Consider the following 22,130-nt stretch of genomic DNA (forward strand, 5'->3'; position numbering starts at 1 on the left):
GGGCCCATCTGTTTGACTCTCTGCTTCTAGTTCAAGCAGCAGGAGCCACCTGCAGAAGACAAAAATATGAAAGGAGTAAGGGTTTGGGTGCTTATCCTGCCTGACTCTTCGCTTTAACACAGGTCTGATGTTGATGTGTTTCTCTGTAGCTACAGATCCTGTGGAGACGCAGCCCTTCCATAGCTCCAAGGTTACCAGGCTTCAGCAGAAACCCTGCCAGTCCTTGCTCCTTCAGGCCTGAGGATATAAGTGGCCTCCTCTGTTCCCCTATTTTAACACTTCTATGAATAGCCCTTTTATTAAACTCCTCTCTCAGAAATCCTTTATGCTTTATGTTTTCTGCTTCCTCCATAGCACAGTAATGTGTACTAGAAGGAGACCCAAGAATTGATTCTCAAAATGAGATGCTAGAGGAAGTGAAATAAGAGAAGAGGGGAGGGAGCAGGTACTGGGAATTGAAATGCACGACATTATATTCCATATATGTGTGACCATGTCAAAATGAACCCCAATATTATATATACCTGTAATGCTGTAATAAAAACAATTTTTTAATGAGGTGCTAGAATTGAGTTATAGACTTGATGAGCAAGTGGAAAATCTCCTTTTCAGGGAAAAATGAAGCATCAGTGAAGTGTGTAGTATGGAGTGGCATCTCAGAAATGCCAGTTACTACCAGGTATGTTGCATGGTGGGCAGGCAAAGGGCAAGGTGGTGTGGTAAGCAAACACATAGGGTGAGCTATCTGGGTTAAAATCCCAGCACCATCACCTACCAGCTCAGCTACTTTGGATAAATCACTTCTCTTCTCTGGGTTACAGTTTTCTTAGCGAGTAAGGGTTAATATATAAGCAACACTTAGTGCTGAACTCATAGTAACTACTTGTTTATATGTAGTTCAAATTAATTCCATTGGGTCCTCATATTTCCTCTTTGGGAAAGACTCCTCATCCTTTTTCCAAGTTGGAGCCAACTAAATAATGTAAAGCTGTGCCTCTAAAGTCCATTTACTCAATCTACATGTCCTTGTTATACTGACACTGACAAACAGAGAAAATCCATTTAAAACCACTTTTTTCTGCAAGTAATTATTTTTTATCATAGTCATTGTATATCTCTTGGGGAGTCTGAATATGAAGTGCCTCTGCATAGAGCTCATTTGACCAGAAACAAACCACAGAGTGAGTTTTCCTATCACATTTTTTGGAGATAAAATAAGAATGGCTGGGGCTTGAGCTTGCCAGGAGTTCATATCAAAGAACAAATGGCCAAACATGGGAAAGAAGACATTCTTAGTGGATGGGAAAGGGAGGATTCCGGAAAAAGTACTTAAGGAAACCTGCTCTCTTGAACTAAGCCATAGGAGAAGGGAGGAATGGGGAACAAGGAGAGGGACAGGGAAGGGATAGGGAGAAGGACAGAGGAAGGGCCAGAGAACAGAAAGGAAGTAGCAGAAGGAAAAGGAAAGGAAGGGAAATTGACAAGAAGGGGAAAGGGAGGGGAATGGAGGGAAGAAGCAGGAGGGAAGGTGCTGGGAGCCATCAGCCAAGTAGGTATGACAAATTCCTTGCCAGCTTACTCCCATGCTGTCTAGTGGAAGAACTTCTGAAAGGTGACCTTGCTCAAGGACCAGGGCAGGATCCGTGTTTAGGGTGTTCCCCCTTTAGAATAGGGCAGTTTAGCATAATAGGAGATTAGGGTGTTCCCCTTTAGAATAGGGCATATCCTGCTGCTGAGTTCCTCTTGAGTTCTTAGGGTCAGACAGTATATTTTGGGAGACAGAAGCCCATGTGGAGAGGATTTGGGCAGAGAGTGGATTTGGGAGAGAGTGGATTTGGGAAGAGAACGTGGATTTCCCCAGAACGTGTTTGTAGACGGCCGGTGTGAGTTCGGGAATAAAGAATTGCTGTTTGAATCTACAAGCTGTGTGGAGACTCGTGATTTGTGCCCAGCCAGAGACTGCGGCAGGAAGGGAAGACTATCCCCTGAGAATCCTTAACCCAAGTCTGCATAAATGGTATTTTACAGGTGGAACTCGCATAACTGAGGTGTCCTAAAATGTACACACACACACACACACACACACACACACACAACACACACACACATACACACACACACACACAAAATGAAGTATTACTCAGCCATAAGAAATAATGACTTCATGGGGCTGAGGTTGTGGGTCAGTGGCAGAGCACATGCCTCGCACATGTGAGGCACTGCATTCGATCCTCAATACCACATAAAAATAAACAAAGATATTGTGTCCATCTATAAATGAAATTTTAAAAATATATATTAAAAAAATAGAATGACTTTATGACATTTGCCAGCAAAAGGATGAATCTGGAAACTATCATGATAAGTGAAGCCAGTCCCCAAAACCCAAAGATCAAATGTTTTTTCTGATAGATGGAATCTAACCCACAATAAAGGGTGGGGGTAGGTAAGGGGAAGAATAGAAGTGTAGTAGATTAGACAATGGAGAATGGAGGGAAGGGAAGGGGAATAAGCAGAGGAAATACAGTAGAGTGAATCTGACGTAGTTTTCCCATGAACATATATGAAAACAACACACTGAATTCCACCACCATGTAAATCCATAAGAATGGGACTCTAACAAGAATAAGATTATATTATATCAAATGGATTCTTATATTATATCAAATTATATCAAAATGGATTCTTCTGTCATGTATAACTAAAAAGAACCAATAAACAAACAAACAAATAAATAAATAAATAAATAAATAAATAAATAAATAAATGCATACATACTAAAGTTAAAAAATAAATAAATAAAACCTCTTAAGCAAACTGTTGGTTTTATTGGCTTAAAATTTTTTTCTAACAAGTACTCTTTTACTATCTAGTATGATCTGCACTGATAACTCCGTCAGTCATCATATTGATCCTTTATGTTTTTCTTTTTCTTTGATAAGTCTTACTAGGATTATATCAATTTTAATGATCTTTTAAAAAACAACTTTAAGATTTCTTTATATTTAATTAATAAAATATAAAATGATATTTTCCATTTTTATATTTTATTAATTTCTTCATCTTGTTTAACTTGGGCTTAATTTCTTCTTCTTTCTTCTATATTCTTAAATTGCCAAATTAAATAATTGATTTTAAATCCCTATTCTTTCCTAATACAAGCATTAAATGGTGTAAGTGTTCCTCTATTTACTCTTTAGCTGTACCTCCTCACCTTTTGCTTTTGTCATGATCAATCACTTTAAAATATTTTCTAACTTTTCCTGTAGTTTCTTATTTAATACATGGCTATTGAGATGTCCTTTGTTTGTTTGTTTCCAACTATTTAGGGCTTTTCATTGCCATCATGTTGTTATTGGTTTTCAATTTTACATTCTGTGTTGATAAGAGAATATATTCTATACCATTTTATTGTTTTAAAATTTATTGGTATTTTTGATGACCCAGTACATAAAGTAATGTCCTGGCCCTCCTAGTGGCTTTCCAACTTCCAAGTAACATTATCAGCAGGCACTAAGTTCCCTTGTCCAAAAGTACCTGTCTTGATTTTGTTTGTTTTAAGTAAAATGACACTAGTGTTAGGATGAAGGGTGTTTTCTTAAAAAGTGGCCTTCTCAGCTGCTTTGAAGAGACCTTGCTGCTACCCAGGAATCCAGTGATTTGGAGCTCACTGTCAAAGGGTTTGAAGACACTAAAACTGAGCAAAATTGGGGACTTTTCCATTCCCATTCCAGACAGGGTTGCAGGAAAGATGTCATCATCAGAGCTGTCATGTATCTTATTCTGAAATCACTCTGACAAAAGGAGTAGACAACTGTGGGCACCAGGAGAAAAAAATACATATAACATGTGTGTGTGTGTCAAAAAGGGGGGACTATTCATGATCCAGCTATCCAGATACATCCCAACAGAACGTGGAGCCAAATGCCTGTGGGCTGTTCTTGGCACAAGGCTAGTAGGACTAGAAGGACTCTTCATTGTAGAATGGCCTCTATCCATATAATTCATACAACCATGAGTTCTTGGCTGTGCCTGTGGCAGGAACCTCTAAAGAAAGTAACTAGATTAGGTTCAGACCAATCCTTTAACATAGAACACTCTGAGCACTCGCTGGCGGATCTGCCGAGTCTTTACCCCATAGACGAGAGGATTGAGGGCAGGTGGCACAAGGAGGTACAGGGTGGCCAGAAGAACATGGACATGATGGGGCACATGGTGGCCAAAGCGGTGAGTGAGGAAGGAGAACATCCCAGGGACATAGAAGACCAAGATGACACAAACATGAGCCCCACATGTGCTAAAGGCCTTGAGTCGAGCCTCACTCCCTGGTACCTTCAGCACTGCCTGGAGGATGAGGGCATAGGAGACACCAATGGCCAGGACATCTAGCCCAACCACCAGAAGTGCCACTGCCAGCCCATAGGCTCTGTTCACTGTGGTTTCTGAACAGGCAAGTTTTACCACAGCCATATGTTCACAATAGGCATGGCCTATGACTGTGGTCTGGCAGAAGATAAGGCTCTGAAGGAGGATGGGGAAGGGGATGAGGAGGATCATTCCACGCAGCAGCACTGCCATCCCAATGCGCCCTATGGTCCCTGGATGCAGGATGGTGGAATGGTGCAGAGGATGGCAAATGGCCACATAGCGATCCAGAGCCATGGCCACCAGTACACCTGACTCCATGGAGGAGAAAGCATGAATGAAGAACATCTGGGTCAGGCAGACAACGTACCCAATCTCATGAGCATGGACCAGGAGCACAGCAAGGGCTTTGGGTGCAGTGGAGGAGGCCAGGACAAGGTCAATGGCAGCTAGCATGGCCAAGAAGAGGTACATGGGTTGGTGCAAGGATTGCTCAGCCCAGATGATGAAGATAATGGTAACGTTGCCCACTAGAGCAAGGAAGTAAAGGACACCCAAGGGAAAGGCTATCCAGTGCTGACTCTCCTCTAGACCTGGAATACCTACCAGGAAGAAAGAAGGCTGGGGTAGCCTCCAGCTGGAATTGCTAAGGGCCATCATAAAGGGCTTAGAGAGGGAAAAGGAACCAACGTCATGATTTTTCTACTCCTGATATGTTACCACATAGTCCAGCTCTGGCTGCCCTCTGCACCAGAAGAATGAAGCACCTTGAGCTGCAACACAAGGGGATACAGTTAGAGACAAGGAAAAAAAAAATCTCCTTTCCTGGAGATACTCTCCTTATGGATGAGACTTGCACATGTCTGAATTAGGATAAATCTAGTTTTACTCAGAGATAAGAATAAACACATGCTGCCTTTAGGGGAGATGCTTACACTTTACCATTCAATTATTTGTATTTCAGAACAGTTCATTTGAAAGATCTCCCCTCATTCATTCTCTGGATGTTAATAAGTCCATCTGTTTCTTTTAAAACTAGTCTCCTTAAGTTTCCACAACATGGCACTCTACAGTTGTTCCTCCTCTGACCCCAAGCCCACCATCTTCTCCACCTTATTAGAGATTGATTCCAGGGTTCCATCCTCTCTTCCTTTCACAAAATTGTACATTATTTCTGAATCACACTCTTTTAACTATTTAAATACTTTCATTTCTTCCAAAATTATGTTTTTAAGTCAAATATCTTTCTGAAACAAAGATCTTTTTATATTTTCTTTACTGCAGACTATGCACTCAACATATCCAAGATTGGACAAACTTGCCTATCCTTCCCAAATTTTCTCTGTCTTGTCAATATTTTTGTGAGTTATACCACTATCTACCTTCCCAACTTCATCCAAAAAGTTGGAAACTCTCCTTACTCATTTTCTCCTTCATTCCTTTTGCCCCTTCACCAGTTCCTATTGTCTTATTTTTTTTGCATCTCTGATAGTCACTCCTTTTCTCCGACCCCCGAAGTCCCAGCTTTAGCACACACTTCCAACTTCTCTTACCTGGACTTTGTCATTAGGTGTTTCTGCCTTAGTTTTGTCTCTCCCCATTCCACTCTCAACCCTGAAGTTAGAGGGTTTTTCCTAAAATGCAAGGGTCAGCACGTTACTCCAATGGTCAAAATTCTTCATGAATTCCCTGTATAAATAGTCATATTTTTAGGACAAACACATGAAATTTTGAAGACGGTATTTGTGTATTACTTGTGTCTTACATTCAACATGTTCCCATAAGTTAAATGTTTTGTTTCAGACATTCTAAAACTCCTGGGATTACCACTGGACCACTCTATTTTGTATATTCCCTTCATGTATTCCTTCTTCTTCATTCTTTATCTGAATTGATACTTCCATCCACCAAACTCAAGTCCACTCTCTCCCATCCCTCAGGAAGATTCATTGACTGTGTTAGGTCAATGCCCATTATATTAGGAACTCTAAATTCTATGATCATCCTTCGTTCATCTACAATTCTGATTTTTCACTATTATAAAAACCTTTCAAGGGCTGGGGATGTAGCTCAAGCGGTAGCACGCTCATCTGGCATGCGTGTTGCACTGGGGATCCTCAGCACCACATAAAAAAAATAATAAAATGGAGGATGTTGTGTCCACCAAAAACTAAAAAATAAATTCTCTCTCTTTCTCTCTCTCTCTCTCTCTCTCTCTCTCAAAATAAATAAATACAAACCTTTCAATATCTTAATGGTTTGTTTCAACAGAAAAGATCATAATTTATTATACTTGATAATTACAAGTAAGCATGCTGGACACTTCACAATGTAGTAGGATTAATACAAGCTTTGGATTGCACCAAAGGATTCAGGTGCATGCTATGTCCATTTCATATTCTAGGAATAAAATTTTGGCAGGCTACTTAATCTCTCAAAGGCCTCATTTCCTCATTTTATAGTAAGATAAATAAGATAAATTCACAGGTTTATACTAAATATTTATGAAATATTACATGTGAAAACTTGATACATAAGTAACTCTATAAATGATAGTTATTATCATTAGAAGTAATAATAAAGAATGACTTGGTATAAGATTAGATTTCTTTTTTCTTTGTATCCATGAATCTCTTCCTGTGTTTCAGATTGTTGGCATGTCTGTCTCATATCACAATGCTATAATAACTCAGTCTCAGTCACCCTCCATGTAAACATCAAGTGCCAAATACTTAGGTGTTCTATTTAACCACTTGATTAACCCCTCAAGCACCAACACAAAAATCTGAAACTGCATGTTTGTGTCTACATGTTTGTTTTAAAAGACAGATGGCACTCTGAAATGTTTTTCTGTGTTGAGGGTATATATATGTAAAGATAATCTAGAAGGCCTCAGTTTTTGTGGACTGTGCATTCATAGATCATTCCATGTGCCTTTTCCTAAATCAATAATGATTAAATATTGCCACAAAACTCTGAAAATATCAGCAGTAAAATATGAACTTCCTGGTGAGTATGTATCTCCCTGTCTTTGTTTTTCATCAGAATCAGCTTAAAATAGCAGTGACATTTCTATTGAGAACTCTAGAGGAATCTCATAATTATACAAAAATTCACCTTTCAGTACTTAACATTTCACCCAGTGAGACAGCTGATTGCTTTCTTAGCTACCCTCTTCTGCCAGTAGATTAAGGCCATTTCCCGTCATTTAACTGAGAAGTAAAAGAGCAGCTACACATGTGCAGGGTGCCCTGGCCTTAACACAGGCAGCATCCAAGGAGCACTGAGGCTGAAGCCCACCTGTGGGTACAGGAGAGGTGCAGAGAAGCTTGTGCTGAGTATAACCTGCCTCCTCTTTGTCCTGGGTGACTCCTGAGCCACAGTAAAAGCCTAGAACTGCTTGTAAATATTAGCTGTTAAAGTAACAAGAATTGTCTCTGTGCTCCTTAGAGGAAAAGCAGAAGGGGCTTTATTCCCTGGAACCTGAAGGGGAAGATGCCCTTGACTCTCTGACCAGGAAGCAAAGCGATAAATGAGGAAAGCATTGATGTTGCTCAGCTCCTACTTGTTTTTGTAAATCAAGTGCAAGCAGCCTCTCTTCCATGAGGCTGTCCTCCAGTGCTGCGAGGCAGCAGGACGTGGCTCCTGCACTTTCCCATCGCAGTCTCCTCACTGCTTTGTCAGTGCACTGATTACTCCGCACTGTAAAACCAGTCAGTGTCAGTCCTTGAGGAGTGGGGACCATGCCTTCCTTACTGGAGCAGCCCCAGCACAAACTTCAGAAGGGCCTAGAATCTAGTTGGTACTCAGGAATGTTGGTGAAATAAACACCCACACGGCTAAATTAAAGAATAAATGAATAAGAACTTGAGTGTCTTAAAGGAACTGAGAATTGTGGGAACCTGACAAGTCAGAGGCTCAACTTAAGGCATAAGGATGATGTGACAGACAGTGGAGCGTCTCTTGAGCAGGGAGGGGGCTAAGCCTCAGTGTTCTTCACCCTGCTTTGTGACAGAGCAGGCCTTGCTGAACCTCTCTGACCTGAGAGGCGAGAGTGGAGTCCCAGATGTGTGTCAGATATGAGGGAATTCCTATGATCATGAGGGATCGCTACTGTCACTAAGCAGAAGGTCTCTTCTTTGATGTGACCTGACCCTTCTCCTTAATTTTATTCTTTTTAAAAAATTTTTAAATTGTTTTTTTAAAAATAAATGACAGCAGTTTGCGTACAAGTCTTATTAAACATATGCAGCACAATTTTTCATATCTCTGGTTGTATATAAAGTATATTCACACCAATTCATGTCTTCATACATGTACTTTGGATAATGATGTCTATCATATTCCACCATCCTTGCTAATCTCCTGCCCCCTCCCTTATCCTCCCACTCCTCTGTCCTATCTAGAGTTCATCTATTCCTTCCATGCTCCCCATCTCTACCCCACTATGAGTCAGCCTCCTTATATCAGAGAAAACATTCGGCATTTGTTTTTTTGGGATTGGCTAACTTCACTTAGCATCATCTTCTCCAACACCATCCATTTACATGCAAATGCCATTTTATTCTCTTTTATTGCTCAGTAATATTCCATTGTGGATATATGCCACATTTTTTTAATCCATCTACTGAAGGATTGGCTCCACAGTTTAGCTATTGTGAATTGTGCGGCTATAAACATTGATGTGGCTGTGTCCCACAGAGGCCTGGACTCTATGAGAGTGAGAAAGAGGGAGAGACAAGGCCAAGCATAGTTATTGGAGGAGGGCACAGAAGCAGAGTGTCCATGATACTGTCCTAATAAGAAAGGAAGATAATAAATGTCAAGCATTCAGAGCTATAGCTCCAGAGGACAGACCTGAGACACACAGGTAATTGATACACCATGCCTGACAGTGCACTGTTCCCTGGTCTCTGGGATGTCCTTGAAAATGCCCATTTTAGTCTGAAGTCAGGCTTCAGAGAGACTCAGCAACACAGAGAGAATTGAGAAAAGACAAAATGCCTGGACTCAGAAACCTTCCACTACAGCCTTACCTGCTCAGCTCCAGGGATTCCCAGATTCCCATGAAGTCCTTCTGCACTAGCTGGGCACCAACAATGAGGATCGGGTATTTTGTTCAGAAGGCTTCACTGCAGTCTCTGACACTCAGGGAAACCCAAAGACCTCACTCAAGGTCTGTGCAGTTAAAGTTTCCCAAAGTTAGAAAACGTGAGTTCTAGACCTGGCAAGACTAGCACGGATTATGTCCTCCTGCACTATATGTGCTAGTGAGAATGCCAAGCCAAGACCATGCTGAATGCCCTGTGACTGCCTCAGGCTGACCCCAAAGGTTTGATGACGTCTATAGGCATCTGTCGGCCCATAGGTTGGCTTGCACCAATGTGTCCTCCTCTAATCTCTCTCTTTGTTCTTGACTCTGTCAGTGCCCAGGTCAGACCTGGGGAAAACAACTATTCTGTCTCAGGAGGAAATAAAACTAAGAGACGCTAAACCAGAGGCAATGGGAGACTCAGAACTACACTAACCAGGCCAAGAAATAACCCCATCAAAAGTGCTCTGAGAAAAACGAAAGTTCTCAACAGTCTGCCCCTCAAATGATAAGCCCCAAATCTGACCTCATTTTCCCCACCTGAAATCCCATGGACTGTCTCATGGCTGGTTCTCTCACTTTTACCTTGAGCGTCCATTCTTGCTGTTTACCCAAGGCAGGGACGGTGACTGTGGACAGGGCACTGGGAAGGTAGGGTGTTATTACCAATCGCAGGTCCCAGAGGGCTCCAGACCCACCTGGATAAAACCAAAGTGGTGTGAAGATTGGCAGGAGGTGTGTGGAGCTAAGGAAACTGCCCTCAGGGATGGGTGGTTAGGCAGAGAGACAGAGCAGGTAGTGGCACCCACACCTAAACAGGGGCTCACCTCTGTCTACTGTTAATTATGACCCCTGCATCATCCTGCACATCCTGAAGGCTGGGCTAGAAAACCTCCTGTTCAGTGACCTGGGAAATTCCAAAGTGCTCTGGAGTTCAGACTTCTCATTGTCACAGAACAATCTGGGACCCCAGTAAATTGTTTAATGGATACTGTGTTTCAGTGTACCTGTTCTACAGGACTTAGGAGTGTTGACTGCTGGCAATTCATAATTAAGTCACTTTTAAAAAACTTTTTTTATTTGTTCTAATTAGTTATACATGATAGTAAAATTTTTTGACACATCATACATAAATGGAGTATAACTTCTCATTCTTCTGGTTGTACATGATATAGAATCACATTGGTAATGTAATCACATATACACGTAGTGTAATAATGTCCTATTCATTCTACTATCCTTCTTACTCCTAACCCCCTCTCCTCCCTTCACTCCATCCTATCTAATCCAAAGTATTCTTCTCTAGCCCACACCCCCTGCTTTATGGTGATTTAGCATTCACATATCAGAGGAAAACATTCGTCCTTTGCTTCTTTGGGATTGTTTTATTTTGCTTAACATGACATTCTCCAGTTCTATCCATTTACCTGCAAATGCCATAATTTAATTCTTCTTTAAGGCTGAGTAATATATTATATATATATATATATCAGTTTCTTTTTTAATATTTATTTTTTATTGTAGTTGGACACAATACCTTGTTGCACTTATTTATTTTTATGTGGTGCTGAGGATCGAACCCAGGGTCTCCTAGATGCGAGGCAAGCACTCTACTGATGAGCCACAACCCCACCACAGTTTCTTTATCCATTCATCTGTTGAATGACACCTAGGTTAGTTCCATAGTGTAGCTATTGTGAATTGGGCTGCTATAAACATTGATGTGGCTATGTCACTGTGATATGCTGTTTTTAAGTCCTTTGGGTATAAACTGAGGAGTGGATAACTGGGTCAAATGGTGGTTCCATTCCAAGTTTTCTGAAGAATCTCCAATCCATTTTCCATAGTGGTTGCACCAATTTACAGTTCCACCAGCAATGTTATGATGTACCTTTTCCCACACATCCTCACCAACATTTACTTTACTGTTGCTTGTATTCTTGCTAATTGCTAGTCTGACTGTAGTAAGATGAAATCTCAGTGTAGTTCTGATTTGCATTTCTCTAATTACTAGAGTTGCTGAACATTTTTTCATATATTTGTTGACTGATTATATTTCTTCTTCTGTAAAGTGTCTGTTCAGCCCCTTAGCCTACTTATTGTTTAGGTTATTTGGTTTGGGGGTGCTAAGTTTTTTTCTTGATTAGAATTGTTTGATTTTTATCAAATTTTAGCTGTATTATTTCTTCTCTATTTTATATATTTCTGCTCCTACTCTTATTTTTTCTTCCTGCTACATAATTTGAAAATCATTTGTTATTACTATAAGTTATAAATATTAATCTAAGTACTGTTTCATCCCAGAGATCATGATATTTTAAGCTTTTATTATCACTTAGTTTAAAGTACTTTTTATTTATTTTTCTTTTATTTTCTTCCTTGACCTCTGAGATATTTATAAGTGTGCCATTTAATTTTGAAATAGTTGACATGTGGGGATGGGGTTCTATATATCTTAAAATTATTGAATTCTAATGTAATAAATCATGCAGGAAATAGATTCTGCATGATTTCAAAAATTTTTTAAAAGTAATAGAAATACTTTTAATATTGATTGTATTGGTTACATACATGTTGAAACTGACCAAATTGCATACTTCATATATTTGCATTTTATTGTATTTCAATTTTACCTCAACAAACCTATGGAAAAAAATTTTTTAAAGAAATAAAGTACATGAATACTGGGTGAAGAAAAATAAGCCACTCTGACCAAAGAGAAAACTAAGTTTTATATAGCAGAAACTAGCCATAGACTCTATTCACCAACTTGGATTCATCCACAGAGACATCAAACCAGACAACCTTCTCTTGGACAGTAAGGGCCATGTGAAACTTTCTGCCTTTGCACAGGACTGAAAAAAGCACATTGGACAGAATTTTATAGGAATCTGAACCATAGTCCCCCTGAGTGGTCTCACTTTCCAGAATCTGAACTCCAAAAGGAATGCAGAAACCTGGGAAAGAAACAGATGTCAACTAGCCTTCTCCACAGTAGACACTCCTGACCACATTGCTCCAGAGGTATTCATGCAGACCAGGTACAACAAACTCTGTGGTTGGTGGCCACTTGAAGTGATCATGTATGAGACGCTTATCAGCTACCCACCTTTCTGAGACCCCTTAAAAGACATGTAAGAAGGTCATGAACTGGAAAGAAATTTTGATTTTTTCCTCCATAAGTTCCCATCTCTGAGAAAGCCAAGGATCCAATTTTGAGATTCTGCTATGAATGGGAACATAGAATTGTAGCCTCTGGAGTTGAGGAAATAAAAAGTTATTCTTTTTTTGAAGGTGTTGACTGGGAACATATCAAGGAGATGCTGCAATATCTATTGAAATTAAAAGCATTGATGATGTCTCAAACTTTGATCAATTTCTAGAATCTGATATTCTTAAGCCAACAGTGGCTGCAAGTAATCATCCTGAGACTGATGACAAGACAAAGACTGGATCTTCATCAATTACATATACAAGTGATTAGAGGGCCTGATTAAAAAGTGGGGGGAGGTAGGGGATGGGGAGATACCTTCCTACATGAAAGCAGCAAAATAGGACCCTTGACACGGAATCCTGAGAAGAGCAGAATTCTTTGTATAACATCAGAGTTTCCCTCTTACACTTTTCCAAGAAGTTTATGGAACCCATCAATATGTCATTAGTAAAGTTTCCTGAAATGTGATAGTAAGTGGATTTTCTTCCACAATACATCTGAAATCTGAAATAACAATGACAGCCAATTCTACTACATTGGCCATAAACAGTTGTCTTGCTTCTTTAGACTTTTAGCACAAGGTGCCTTCTCTGTGGCAGTTCTGCCACCTTCAGATGATTTTTGCTGCATCAGAAAAATATGGAGGTTCCACTTTAATGCATTACTCATTTTTGGTTTTAAGTTTTGATAACTATTAAAGCCTCATTTGCACCTGGATGATAACTTTGCCTGATGTAGAGCATCATGGCCAAGCTCCAGCGGGGAGACTGGTTTCTTCAGTCTCAAGGTTGCAAAGGTCAGCTTCAAAAGGGAAGTACTTCCCAGTGAAACTTCTTGGATTTTAACATCTTAGATGAAGAAAAAAAGAATGCTAGGGAAGTTTTAATCTGGATGAAAGTAGTGTGTTTATCCCTTAATTTTTCATTCATAGCCTGTGACAGGAAGTAAATGAGATTATTTTGTGCAACTCTGTAGTTCCTTTGTATTACCAAATAGTTGGTTAATACATGAGTGTGTTTTGCAAGAGTGTGTGGGAAGCAGGGTAGGAGAAGTAGCAGAGTAGCAGTAGCATCTGTGTGTTTGGGAGTGTCAGGGCATGGTTTGTTGTAGGGAAAAATGCCCACATTTTAATTTTCAAACTTCTAAATAAACTCTGAGAGCATCCAAAAAAAAAGTAAAATAAAATAAATAAAACGGATTGGGGATGTTGCTCAGTGGTAAAGCACCCTTGAGTTCCGTAATTAATGCACACACACACAAATACAAACACACGAATAATACAAAGACCTAACTCACTTTATTCAATCTTAAACAACACTGAAGGGTCATCCCAGCTCAAGAGGTCCCACTGGGTTAGCTGAGGCATCTGGGAGAATGAGATCACAGTTCAGCTTTTTTCTCTGTAGTCCTGCTTCTCTCAATCTTTGACAGGTGTCATTCCAATATATATATATACTTCACAATGAACTTCCTTTGTATAAAAATAAGTTTCAGGGTCTGTTTCTTGGGAATCAAATCTAAGAAATATGCTCCCTGCCTCAGAAGTACTTTGCTGTTTCTTTGCAGGATTGTGACACACTCACAGACATCAACCTCCTTGCCATAGCAAGAGTGGGATAAATAGGGCTTCTCAAACAGTCCAACCCAGGAAATTCCCAACAAAATGTGCTGAATCCTCCTCTACCATATTTCCCCATCACCAAGAACTTCTCTTGGTCCCACCACTGAAGTAGCTACCACATCAGCCTTCACTTCAAGAAGAGTGGCTACCCTCTCCTTTCATTCATTCAGTCAACAAGTATTTAATTCACAGCTGATAGAAAGCCTCATTCATTCATTCATTCAATAAATACAGATTTTCTATGAATTAAAATTTTTCAATATTACAATGGTACAAAAATGCTAAGAATTCAGTAGAAACCATATGATTTTTTTAAATTTTGATCTTCACCAAGTGGCAATACATGATAGAATACTCTCTAATGATGTTGGTAACAACAACTGGGAACTTACTGAAGTTCCCAGTCAGCCACACAATTACAGAAGGAAAAAAAGCTTTTATTTTACAGTGTACTGTGTTTCTAGGCTTGGATTTTCAAAAGGTTTGGTTTATTAAATGTCTTTGGCTTGGCATGGTGGTGCATGTCTATAATCCTAGTGATTTATGAGACTGAGGCAAGAGAATCGCAAGTTCAACAACTTGTTGAGACCCTGCCTCAAAATAAAAAATAAAAAGGGGTGAGGATGTACAGTTCAGTGATAGAGTGCCCCTGGGTTCAATCTCAATTACTGGAAAAAAAATCCTTGACTTAATGTTTTCAACTTGTGATATGATCCCATTGTAAATCAAAGATCATCTGTAATAAATATCTACCAACTCCAGGTACTCTACTAGATGTTAGAAAAAGTAAACAATATGATAAAACAGTAATAAAATGATAAAAAGGTGTTACTAGATGATATATATTAAGTACATGATCACATAAATAATTAATAGCAGTTATAAGTATTAGAAATTAAATCTACTGAGTGTTAAAAGCATATATTAGGTAGACTTTTCCAGTCTGCAGAGCTCAGAAAAGACCTCCCTAATTCAAGTCAGCAACCAGAAGTACTGACTAAAGTGAAAGAGGGTGTGGAGTAGGTTGAGGGTACAAAATCCATATGGCAAGAAGAGAGAGAATTTGATATTTTCAAAGACTTGAAATAATTTTTTTAAATTCAGGATTATAGTATTCAGGAACTTAGACTAGAGTATAAGCTGGAACCTGTGCATGCAGGGTCTTTTAGGCCATGTTAAAGAGCTATGGAAAGTCATGATGGATTTTAAGCAAATGACTGAGACATGAACAGACTCTCATTAACAAAACATCATCCTAAGAGAATGGGTAGGAAGGAGTTAAACAAACTTGTAAATCTGTTGGGAAGCAAACACAAAATTCTCTAGAAACATTTAAGGACATATCATGGGAATAGGAAGATGAATTAGGGAACTTTGGGGATAAAGAAATCAGGGACATAAAAAGCCAGAGCAGTCAATGGGTCATCCACATGAATATTGATGTCTCCCACAGGGATCAAAACACAGATTTTGACCATGTCATCATTTAAGGAAGAAGAGTAATGATGAGAGATAAAAATTAACTGGGAGTGGTAGAAGATAATATGCATAAATGACATGAATATCGAAGAAGTACTCCGTCTATGCTTATTTGTTTGCTTGTCTGTTTTATGGGAAAGAACTAAAAATTGTATTTGGAAACAAGCACACTAAACACTTCCACCAAACAGAGATAGAAAAGAAATATGAGAAAACAAAGTGGTTCCTGCTGAATAGGAAATATGATATTTCATTAGACATAAAATAGGAATAATCATGACACCAGCTCTGCATTTTGTGAACATCAGAGAGTATGTGTGCAAAGTTTTTATCTCAAGGACTCAAGGTACCATGGAGTAAGAGCTGAAACTCAAGAGTAACCCTTATGAACAAGATTTTTCACTAATACAACATATTCAAAGTAGAATTGTTCAAAATTATTTTTCTCAAAGCACTTGAAGACCTCTAAGCCCCTTGGTGGTAGCCATCACTCAATCCTCCACCCATCTAAAGAAAGCTTCTCTGCAATCCTGTGGCTGGTCCACCTCTCCTGCAGATCTTTGTTCCACTCTGTCCCTTGGAACAGCTACAAGGACAAACTGGGTCTATACTTTTTGCCTTTAAGAGCCATCTTCTTACTAATAATCTCAAAGACTAATATTTATTTATTTATTTATTTATTTATTTATTTATTTATTTATTTATTAAAGAGAGAGTGAGAGAGAGAGGAAGAGGGAGAGAGAGATAATTTTTTTAATATTTATTTTTTTAGTTATTGGCAGACACAACATCTTCGTTTGTATGTGGTGCTGAGGATCGAACCTGGGCCACACGCATGCCAGGCGAGCGTGCTACTGCTTGAGCCACATCCCCAGCCCCAAAGACTAATATTTAAAGAAGAAAATAAGGTCGTAGTATATGGCATAAAGCAGAAACTACTTAAGAGAAATATTTGAGGCAAACCTCTGCTTCCTGGAACAGGAAGTTTATCCCTAACCTCTGACTACCCATCTATCAATGCAAGCCCCTGCTCTTCTAAACTTTGGTCATACATAGCATCCGTTTAACCCAACCCAGTCCATACCCCACTCCTGCCACTCACCCTCGAAGGACTGTTCTCTATGATTTAGAACCAATATGACTTGGAACCAGTCTCTCTCAGAGCAATACCACATTTTAGCATACTTTCTGCATTTTCAATTTCATCTCACCATCACGCTGAAAGCATGGTAAATACTCAAGATGTGAAAGGTCATAAATAAGAAAAGAAGAAAGGGGAGCAAAAGAAAAAAAAGAAGGAAGACAAATGCCATTTTTATTTTCTGTTTGTCCTATGCTCGTGCACAACAATGACTCTGTCTTAAAACAGTATTCATGTCCTTCAGTGCCTCTGCACAGTGTACAAAATACCACCATTTGAAATTACAACCATTGACAAGGCTAAGTTAAGGAGATGTCAGTCTTGATGATGATAGTGAAGAAAGTAGTATTTGTGATGTGATTGTGATGACAATGGTTCATTCCATTTCTTCAAAAAAAATATACTGAATGCCTATTAATATGGAAACTTGTGTATTCATTTATTCAAAAACGCACATAATGTTAATGTGACTAATGAAGAAATACACTAGGGCCTAGATAAGATCTTTTTATTAATCAAACATTTATTAAGAGCATATCACATGCAAGAATACAATAGAAATCATGTTCTACTGGGGATGCAGGACAGAGATCATTATATTTACACATATACACACCTTTATACATTATATATACATACACATTTATATGTATATATAATGACATATAAGTATGTGAATTACATATATAGCATAACATTATAATGATATATATAGTATAGATTACTTAATGTATTATATATCATTATATATTTATATATAATTATAAATTGAAAAATACATACACTGTACTCTGAGGTGAGAAAATGAGTGACTTGATGTAGTTAGAAAAATTTCCTCCAAGGAGTTGAGGCTGGAACTGAAGTCCAAGATGAGTAGAAGTGAAGATGATAGAACAAGGAGTTGTATTTCCATGAGGAGGAGCTGGGATAACCCTCACTAGAGGGAACATACACATTTGAGGAACCTGAAGAAGGGCACTTGTGTAATTAGGAAGGTATAACACTCAGACAACACTATAAATTTCACAGATATGTACAATTTTAAGAACGCATGAAAACACAGTAAAGTGGGTGCCAATGGTAGGGACTGGGAAGAAAATGAGAAGATTAGAAATGAAAACAAAAAATAAGAAACAGAACAAGAATTTTAAAAATTATTATTGTGTGCAATAAACTTAGAGCATGCTTAACTCAAGTCTCTGCTCTTGAGACTAAAATTGAAGAAATAAAATAATAATTACCATTTCTTCCAAGAAGTAAAAGTATATAATATTTTAGGAGTCATTGAGGTCATCCATCCATAGACTGAGAAAGTATATAGAATAAAGAAACCAAGCTTTATCTGTAATTCTGGAGTTAGATAATATATGAGTATTTTAAAGTATTTTTTCTCATAAACTTGAACTCTAAAATATCCATAAATTGGCATTTCTCTTTCTCTAACGCCAAAGTTTCTCTGGTAACAAGGACCTATCCACTCCCATGCACAGGCTGTGTGAGTGCCGTGTGACAGAGGTGCCCTGTTTGTTTCAATGCCCAAAATAGGTATCCAGTTCCTCTCTCCCTGAACCCCTCAGCCACTTGAATCTCGATCCATCAAAGTCCTGTTTCTTAGTTACTTGATGTATTTGTATTATCAGCACAAATAAACTATAAGCTTTTGGATAAAAATGGTATCAGAAAATTACTTGCTTAATAATTAGTTGAGATATAACAGCCCTTCTTAGTCTTTTTCCCTAATAGCTGAACATCACAGAATCCAGAAGTTATTTTGCAATTTACAGCTTCTAAAGATAACTTTATTTCCTTTTTCTTCACTGTCCCCAACAGACAAGTATACCTGAGCTGTGAGGCTTCTGCCCCATGGGAGAGGGCCACTCTGGCCCTGATGTTTAGCTGATGAAAATTATACTCAAGTGGGATCAATCTGTTTGGAGCCTAGAATTGTGAACAGCCGCTCCCGGATCTGCTTGGTTTTAACCCCATAGACAATGGGATCCAATGCAGGAGGAAAGAGCAAGTAAAGATTAGCAAGGATGACCTTGGCAGCAGAGGCTGTGGGTGGCCCAAAGCGCTGCATGACCACAGAAAGAAAGCCTGGTCCATAAAAGAAGAAGATGACACAGACGTGAGCTGTGCACGTGCTGCCTGCTTTTGCACGTGCCTCAGGTGAAGGAATACGCATCACAGTCTTCACAATCTGCCCATAGGAGTAGGCAATAAAGGCCACATCCCCGACACCAAGAAAGACTGCCACAGTAAAAGCATAGAGGTTGTCCACAGTGGTGGCCCCACAGGCCAGCTTTACCACTGCCATATGTTCACAGTAGGTATAGGCAATCGTGTGCGAGCCACAGTAGGGCAGTCGACGAGCCAAGCTTGGAAAGAAGATGGTCAACCCCACACCTCGAAGCCCCACCAGGCCCCCAATCTTGGTGACAACAACTGGGGTCAGGATGGTTGCGTAATGCAGTGGATTACAGATAGCCACAAAGCGGTCGAAAGCCATGGCCACGAGCACCCCTGACTCCATGGCAGAGAATGCATGGATGACAAACATCTGGGAAAGGCAAGAGTAGGAGCTGATGGCTGTAGCATCAAACCAAAAAATAGCCAGCATCTTGGGCAGAGTGGAAAGGGAGAGGACCAGGTCCACAAAAGACAGCATGGCCAGAAACAAAAACATGGGCTGGTGAAGACTGTGCTCTGTCCAGATGAGAAAAAGCAGGATGCCATTCCCAGGCAGTGCCAAGAAAAACATGAAACAGAAAGGAAGTGAGATCCAAATGTGGGCAGCAGTCAGTCCTGGGATGCCAACCAAGAAAAAGGTATGTGGAAAGAGATGAGAGTTGTTGGAAAGAACCACGGCCATCATCCCACATGGAAGAACAAAGGGCCTCTGCAAAGAAAAGCAGGCAGATGAGACACAATAATGGGGAAATTGGGAACTCGAGATACATGGTCTCATTGCACCACCAACCACCACCACATCAATTTCCCCAATAATTATCAGGGGAAAAGTAAATAATAATTTTCAGTTCAGTCAATATTTCTGCAAAATCTTCAAACACAGAAGAGGCAAGTTGGTAGGCGATACATTGAACAGGAAGTTCAGAAACCAGGTTCCAGGTTACATATCCCACAACATGTGGGATGCAGGACAATCCATATACTTTAAGGCGATGCCCAGGAATTGTTGAATAAAAATCATTCCCATGAAATTCATATTCCCAAATTCTGCATGCTTGTGTTTGATTTAATCAGCACCGACCTCAGCTGATCCTCTGGCCTTCTTCTACTAAATTTCATCTGAAACCACCAAAAATCTGACATTAGAAACATCCCTTAGTTTAGAGACATCCTACTCCTCCAAACTTCACTCAAATGCCAAGACTAACGAATAACATGCTCCCTGATGACTCCAACATTGATCGGCTCTTCCTTGCTTCTCTTTCCAATATTACCATGTCTGTCTGACTCTACAACCTCCCATGTTTTCCTCTCCTTCGAGGTGATATTGTACTGGAGTTACACAAAGTTTATCATTGTGGTGAACTGCAGGAAACAGAGGCTCTTGGTAACAACAGCACCACGACGGCCAAAGAATTCTGGATCACAGTCACCTTCATGAGAACAGGAAAGAAAACTGGCAGATGTGCCTTCCTGCTCTTCTCTTCAGGTTTTCACACTAAGAGTTTACATTATTCATATCCCCAGGATATGCCACGTTCAATACATCATTTTATGGGTTAGAAAACTGAGATCTGGAAAGAAGTAAATTGCCCAGCATCATGGCTTTGTGTGAGTGAACCAGACCACTGCTCACATCTACTGGCCTCCAACCTAGACGACAGCACCCTGTCAGGGTGTAATCAAGGGCTCCTGTATGCCTCCAAGCCCCTCAGCCATAGAGGGTAGTACAAAGGGATTAAATAACAGGGCTGATAGGGAGGACTTAGGGATTATGTCTTTCTGACATCTCAATACCTCAAGTACCACAATCCTCACATGTGAGAAACAGACACAAGGACACACAGATACCTGGTTCTCAGGTCTGAGAAGTCTTTGGAATGTAAGATAAATGATTTCACCAATTCACATTCTAAGCATAAAAAAGGTACAGCCAGATTGATTTTTATAGCCTCAATGACAGCAAAAGAGGTCTCTAAGCATAAAGGAAAGAACTCAGCCTGGAACAAAGTCCAAGAAAGAAATGGCACAGCTTTAAAATGGCCAAGAAAGTTTCCTTTTTTATCTCCAAGAGAAACCACATATAATTATTCCCCATGCCTTCAATGAAAGCTGCCGAAGAGACCAGGCAATGATGGCAGAAGGTGTGTGGGCCAGGAAAGTATGAGTGGACCTAGAGTTTTAGTGTCATGCAATAGACTATTGAGAAGAAATCAACATACTGGTTCAGGGCACCTTTTCTGTCAAATGTCAGCTGTGTGACCTTAAAAGAGCATTAGGACACTTCAATTTTCCTCACATGCAAAATGATTATTCTAGAATCTATCTCAAAAAGGCATGGAGGGAATTGAATGAGAGGTAATATGTAAAAATTCATTGTCAAAAATACTGAAAATAGTTTGATTTTTAATATTATTGTTTTCACTGAACTATAATAGACACTACTTTGGGAGGAGTCTGCTTAAGAATAACAAAAACTTTCAAAACTGAGAGACAAACCAGATACCTCCATGGGTGGATGCTGTGTAGCAAACAGGAGCTACCCAGTTAAAAGCACCATATCCTCCCAGAAAATGCTCCCTCCTTTCTTCCCAATAGCATGTTGCTTCCCTCAGCCACCCCAGAGTATAAGAGTGTCAAGAGATGTGGCTCTGATCACCAGAATATCTGCTTCAAATTATCTTCAAAACTGCCCTTTCTTAAACTTTTATCCCCAGAATATTGTCGATGTCTCAATTATCCTCTTGGGACTCAGAAATTGTTCCTTATTATGTCCTGATGCCTTACGAAAAAAATCTGACCTAGTAAACTCAGATCTTCTACCGCTATCAAGGATGCAGGTAAAGAGAGGCAGTGGGTCTAGGAACCAGAGAAGTCAGGGACTTGTAATTAGGGTGGATTCATAAACACTGCAGGTTTCACAGAGGAACACTCTTCCAAAGAACCTATTTCTAACCTAGGACTAGATGAATGTTTGCCTGTGATGGAGTGAGGAATTCTCACATCCTTAATCCCTCCCCCGCCCTGT

At 39.6% G+C, this 22,130-nt stretch overlaps 2 protein-coding genes and 1 pseudogene across 2 annotated transcripts; 1 reads left to right on the forward strand and 2 right to left on the reverse strand.

The window, feature by feature from the left end:
- Positions 1-4,071: 4,071 nt before the first annotated feature.
- On the reverse strand, positions 4,072-5,025 carry LOC143391441 (olfactory receptor 52L1-like). The gene has a single exon (XM_076844140.1). The coding sequence runs from the start codon at positions 5,023-5,025 to the stop codon at positions 4,072-4,074; it is 954 nt and encodes a 317-aa protein (XP_076700255.1).
- Positions 5,026-9,365: 4,340 nt separating this feature from the next.
- On the forward strand, positions 9,366-13,012 carry LOC143389130 (serine/threonine-protein kinase 38 pseudogene; annotated as a pseudogene).
- Positions 13,013-18,824: 5,812 nt separating this feature from the next.
- Positions 18,825-19,784, reverse strand: LOC143389141 (olfactory receptor 52K1-like). Its single transcript, XM_076842405.1, has one exon. It carries the CDS (start codon positions 19,782-19,784, stop codon positions 18,825-18,827), a length of 960 nt encoding a protein of 319 aa, XP_076698520.1.
- Positions 19,785-22,130: the final 2,346 nt, after the last annotated feature.

This window comes from Callospermophilus lateralis, chromosome 2 (genome assembly GCF_048772815.1).
Source record: "Callospermophilus lateralis isolate mCalLat2 chromosome 2, mCalLat2.hap1, whole genome shotgun sequence".
NCBI classification, from domain to species: domain Eukaryota; kingdom Metazoa; phylum Chordata; class Mammalia; order Rodentia; family Sciuridae; genus Callospermophilus; species Callospermophilus lateralis.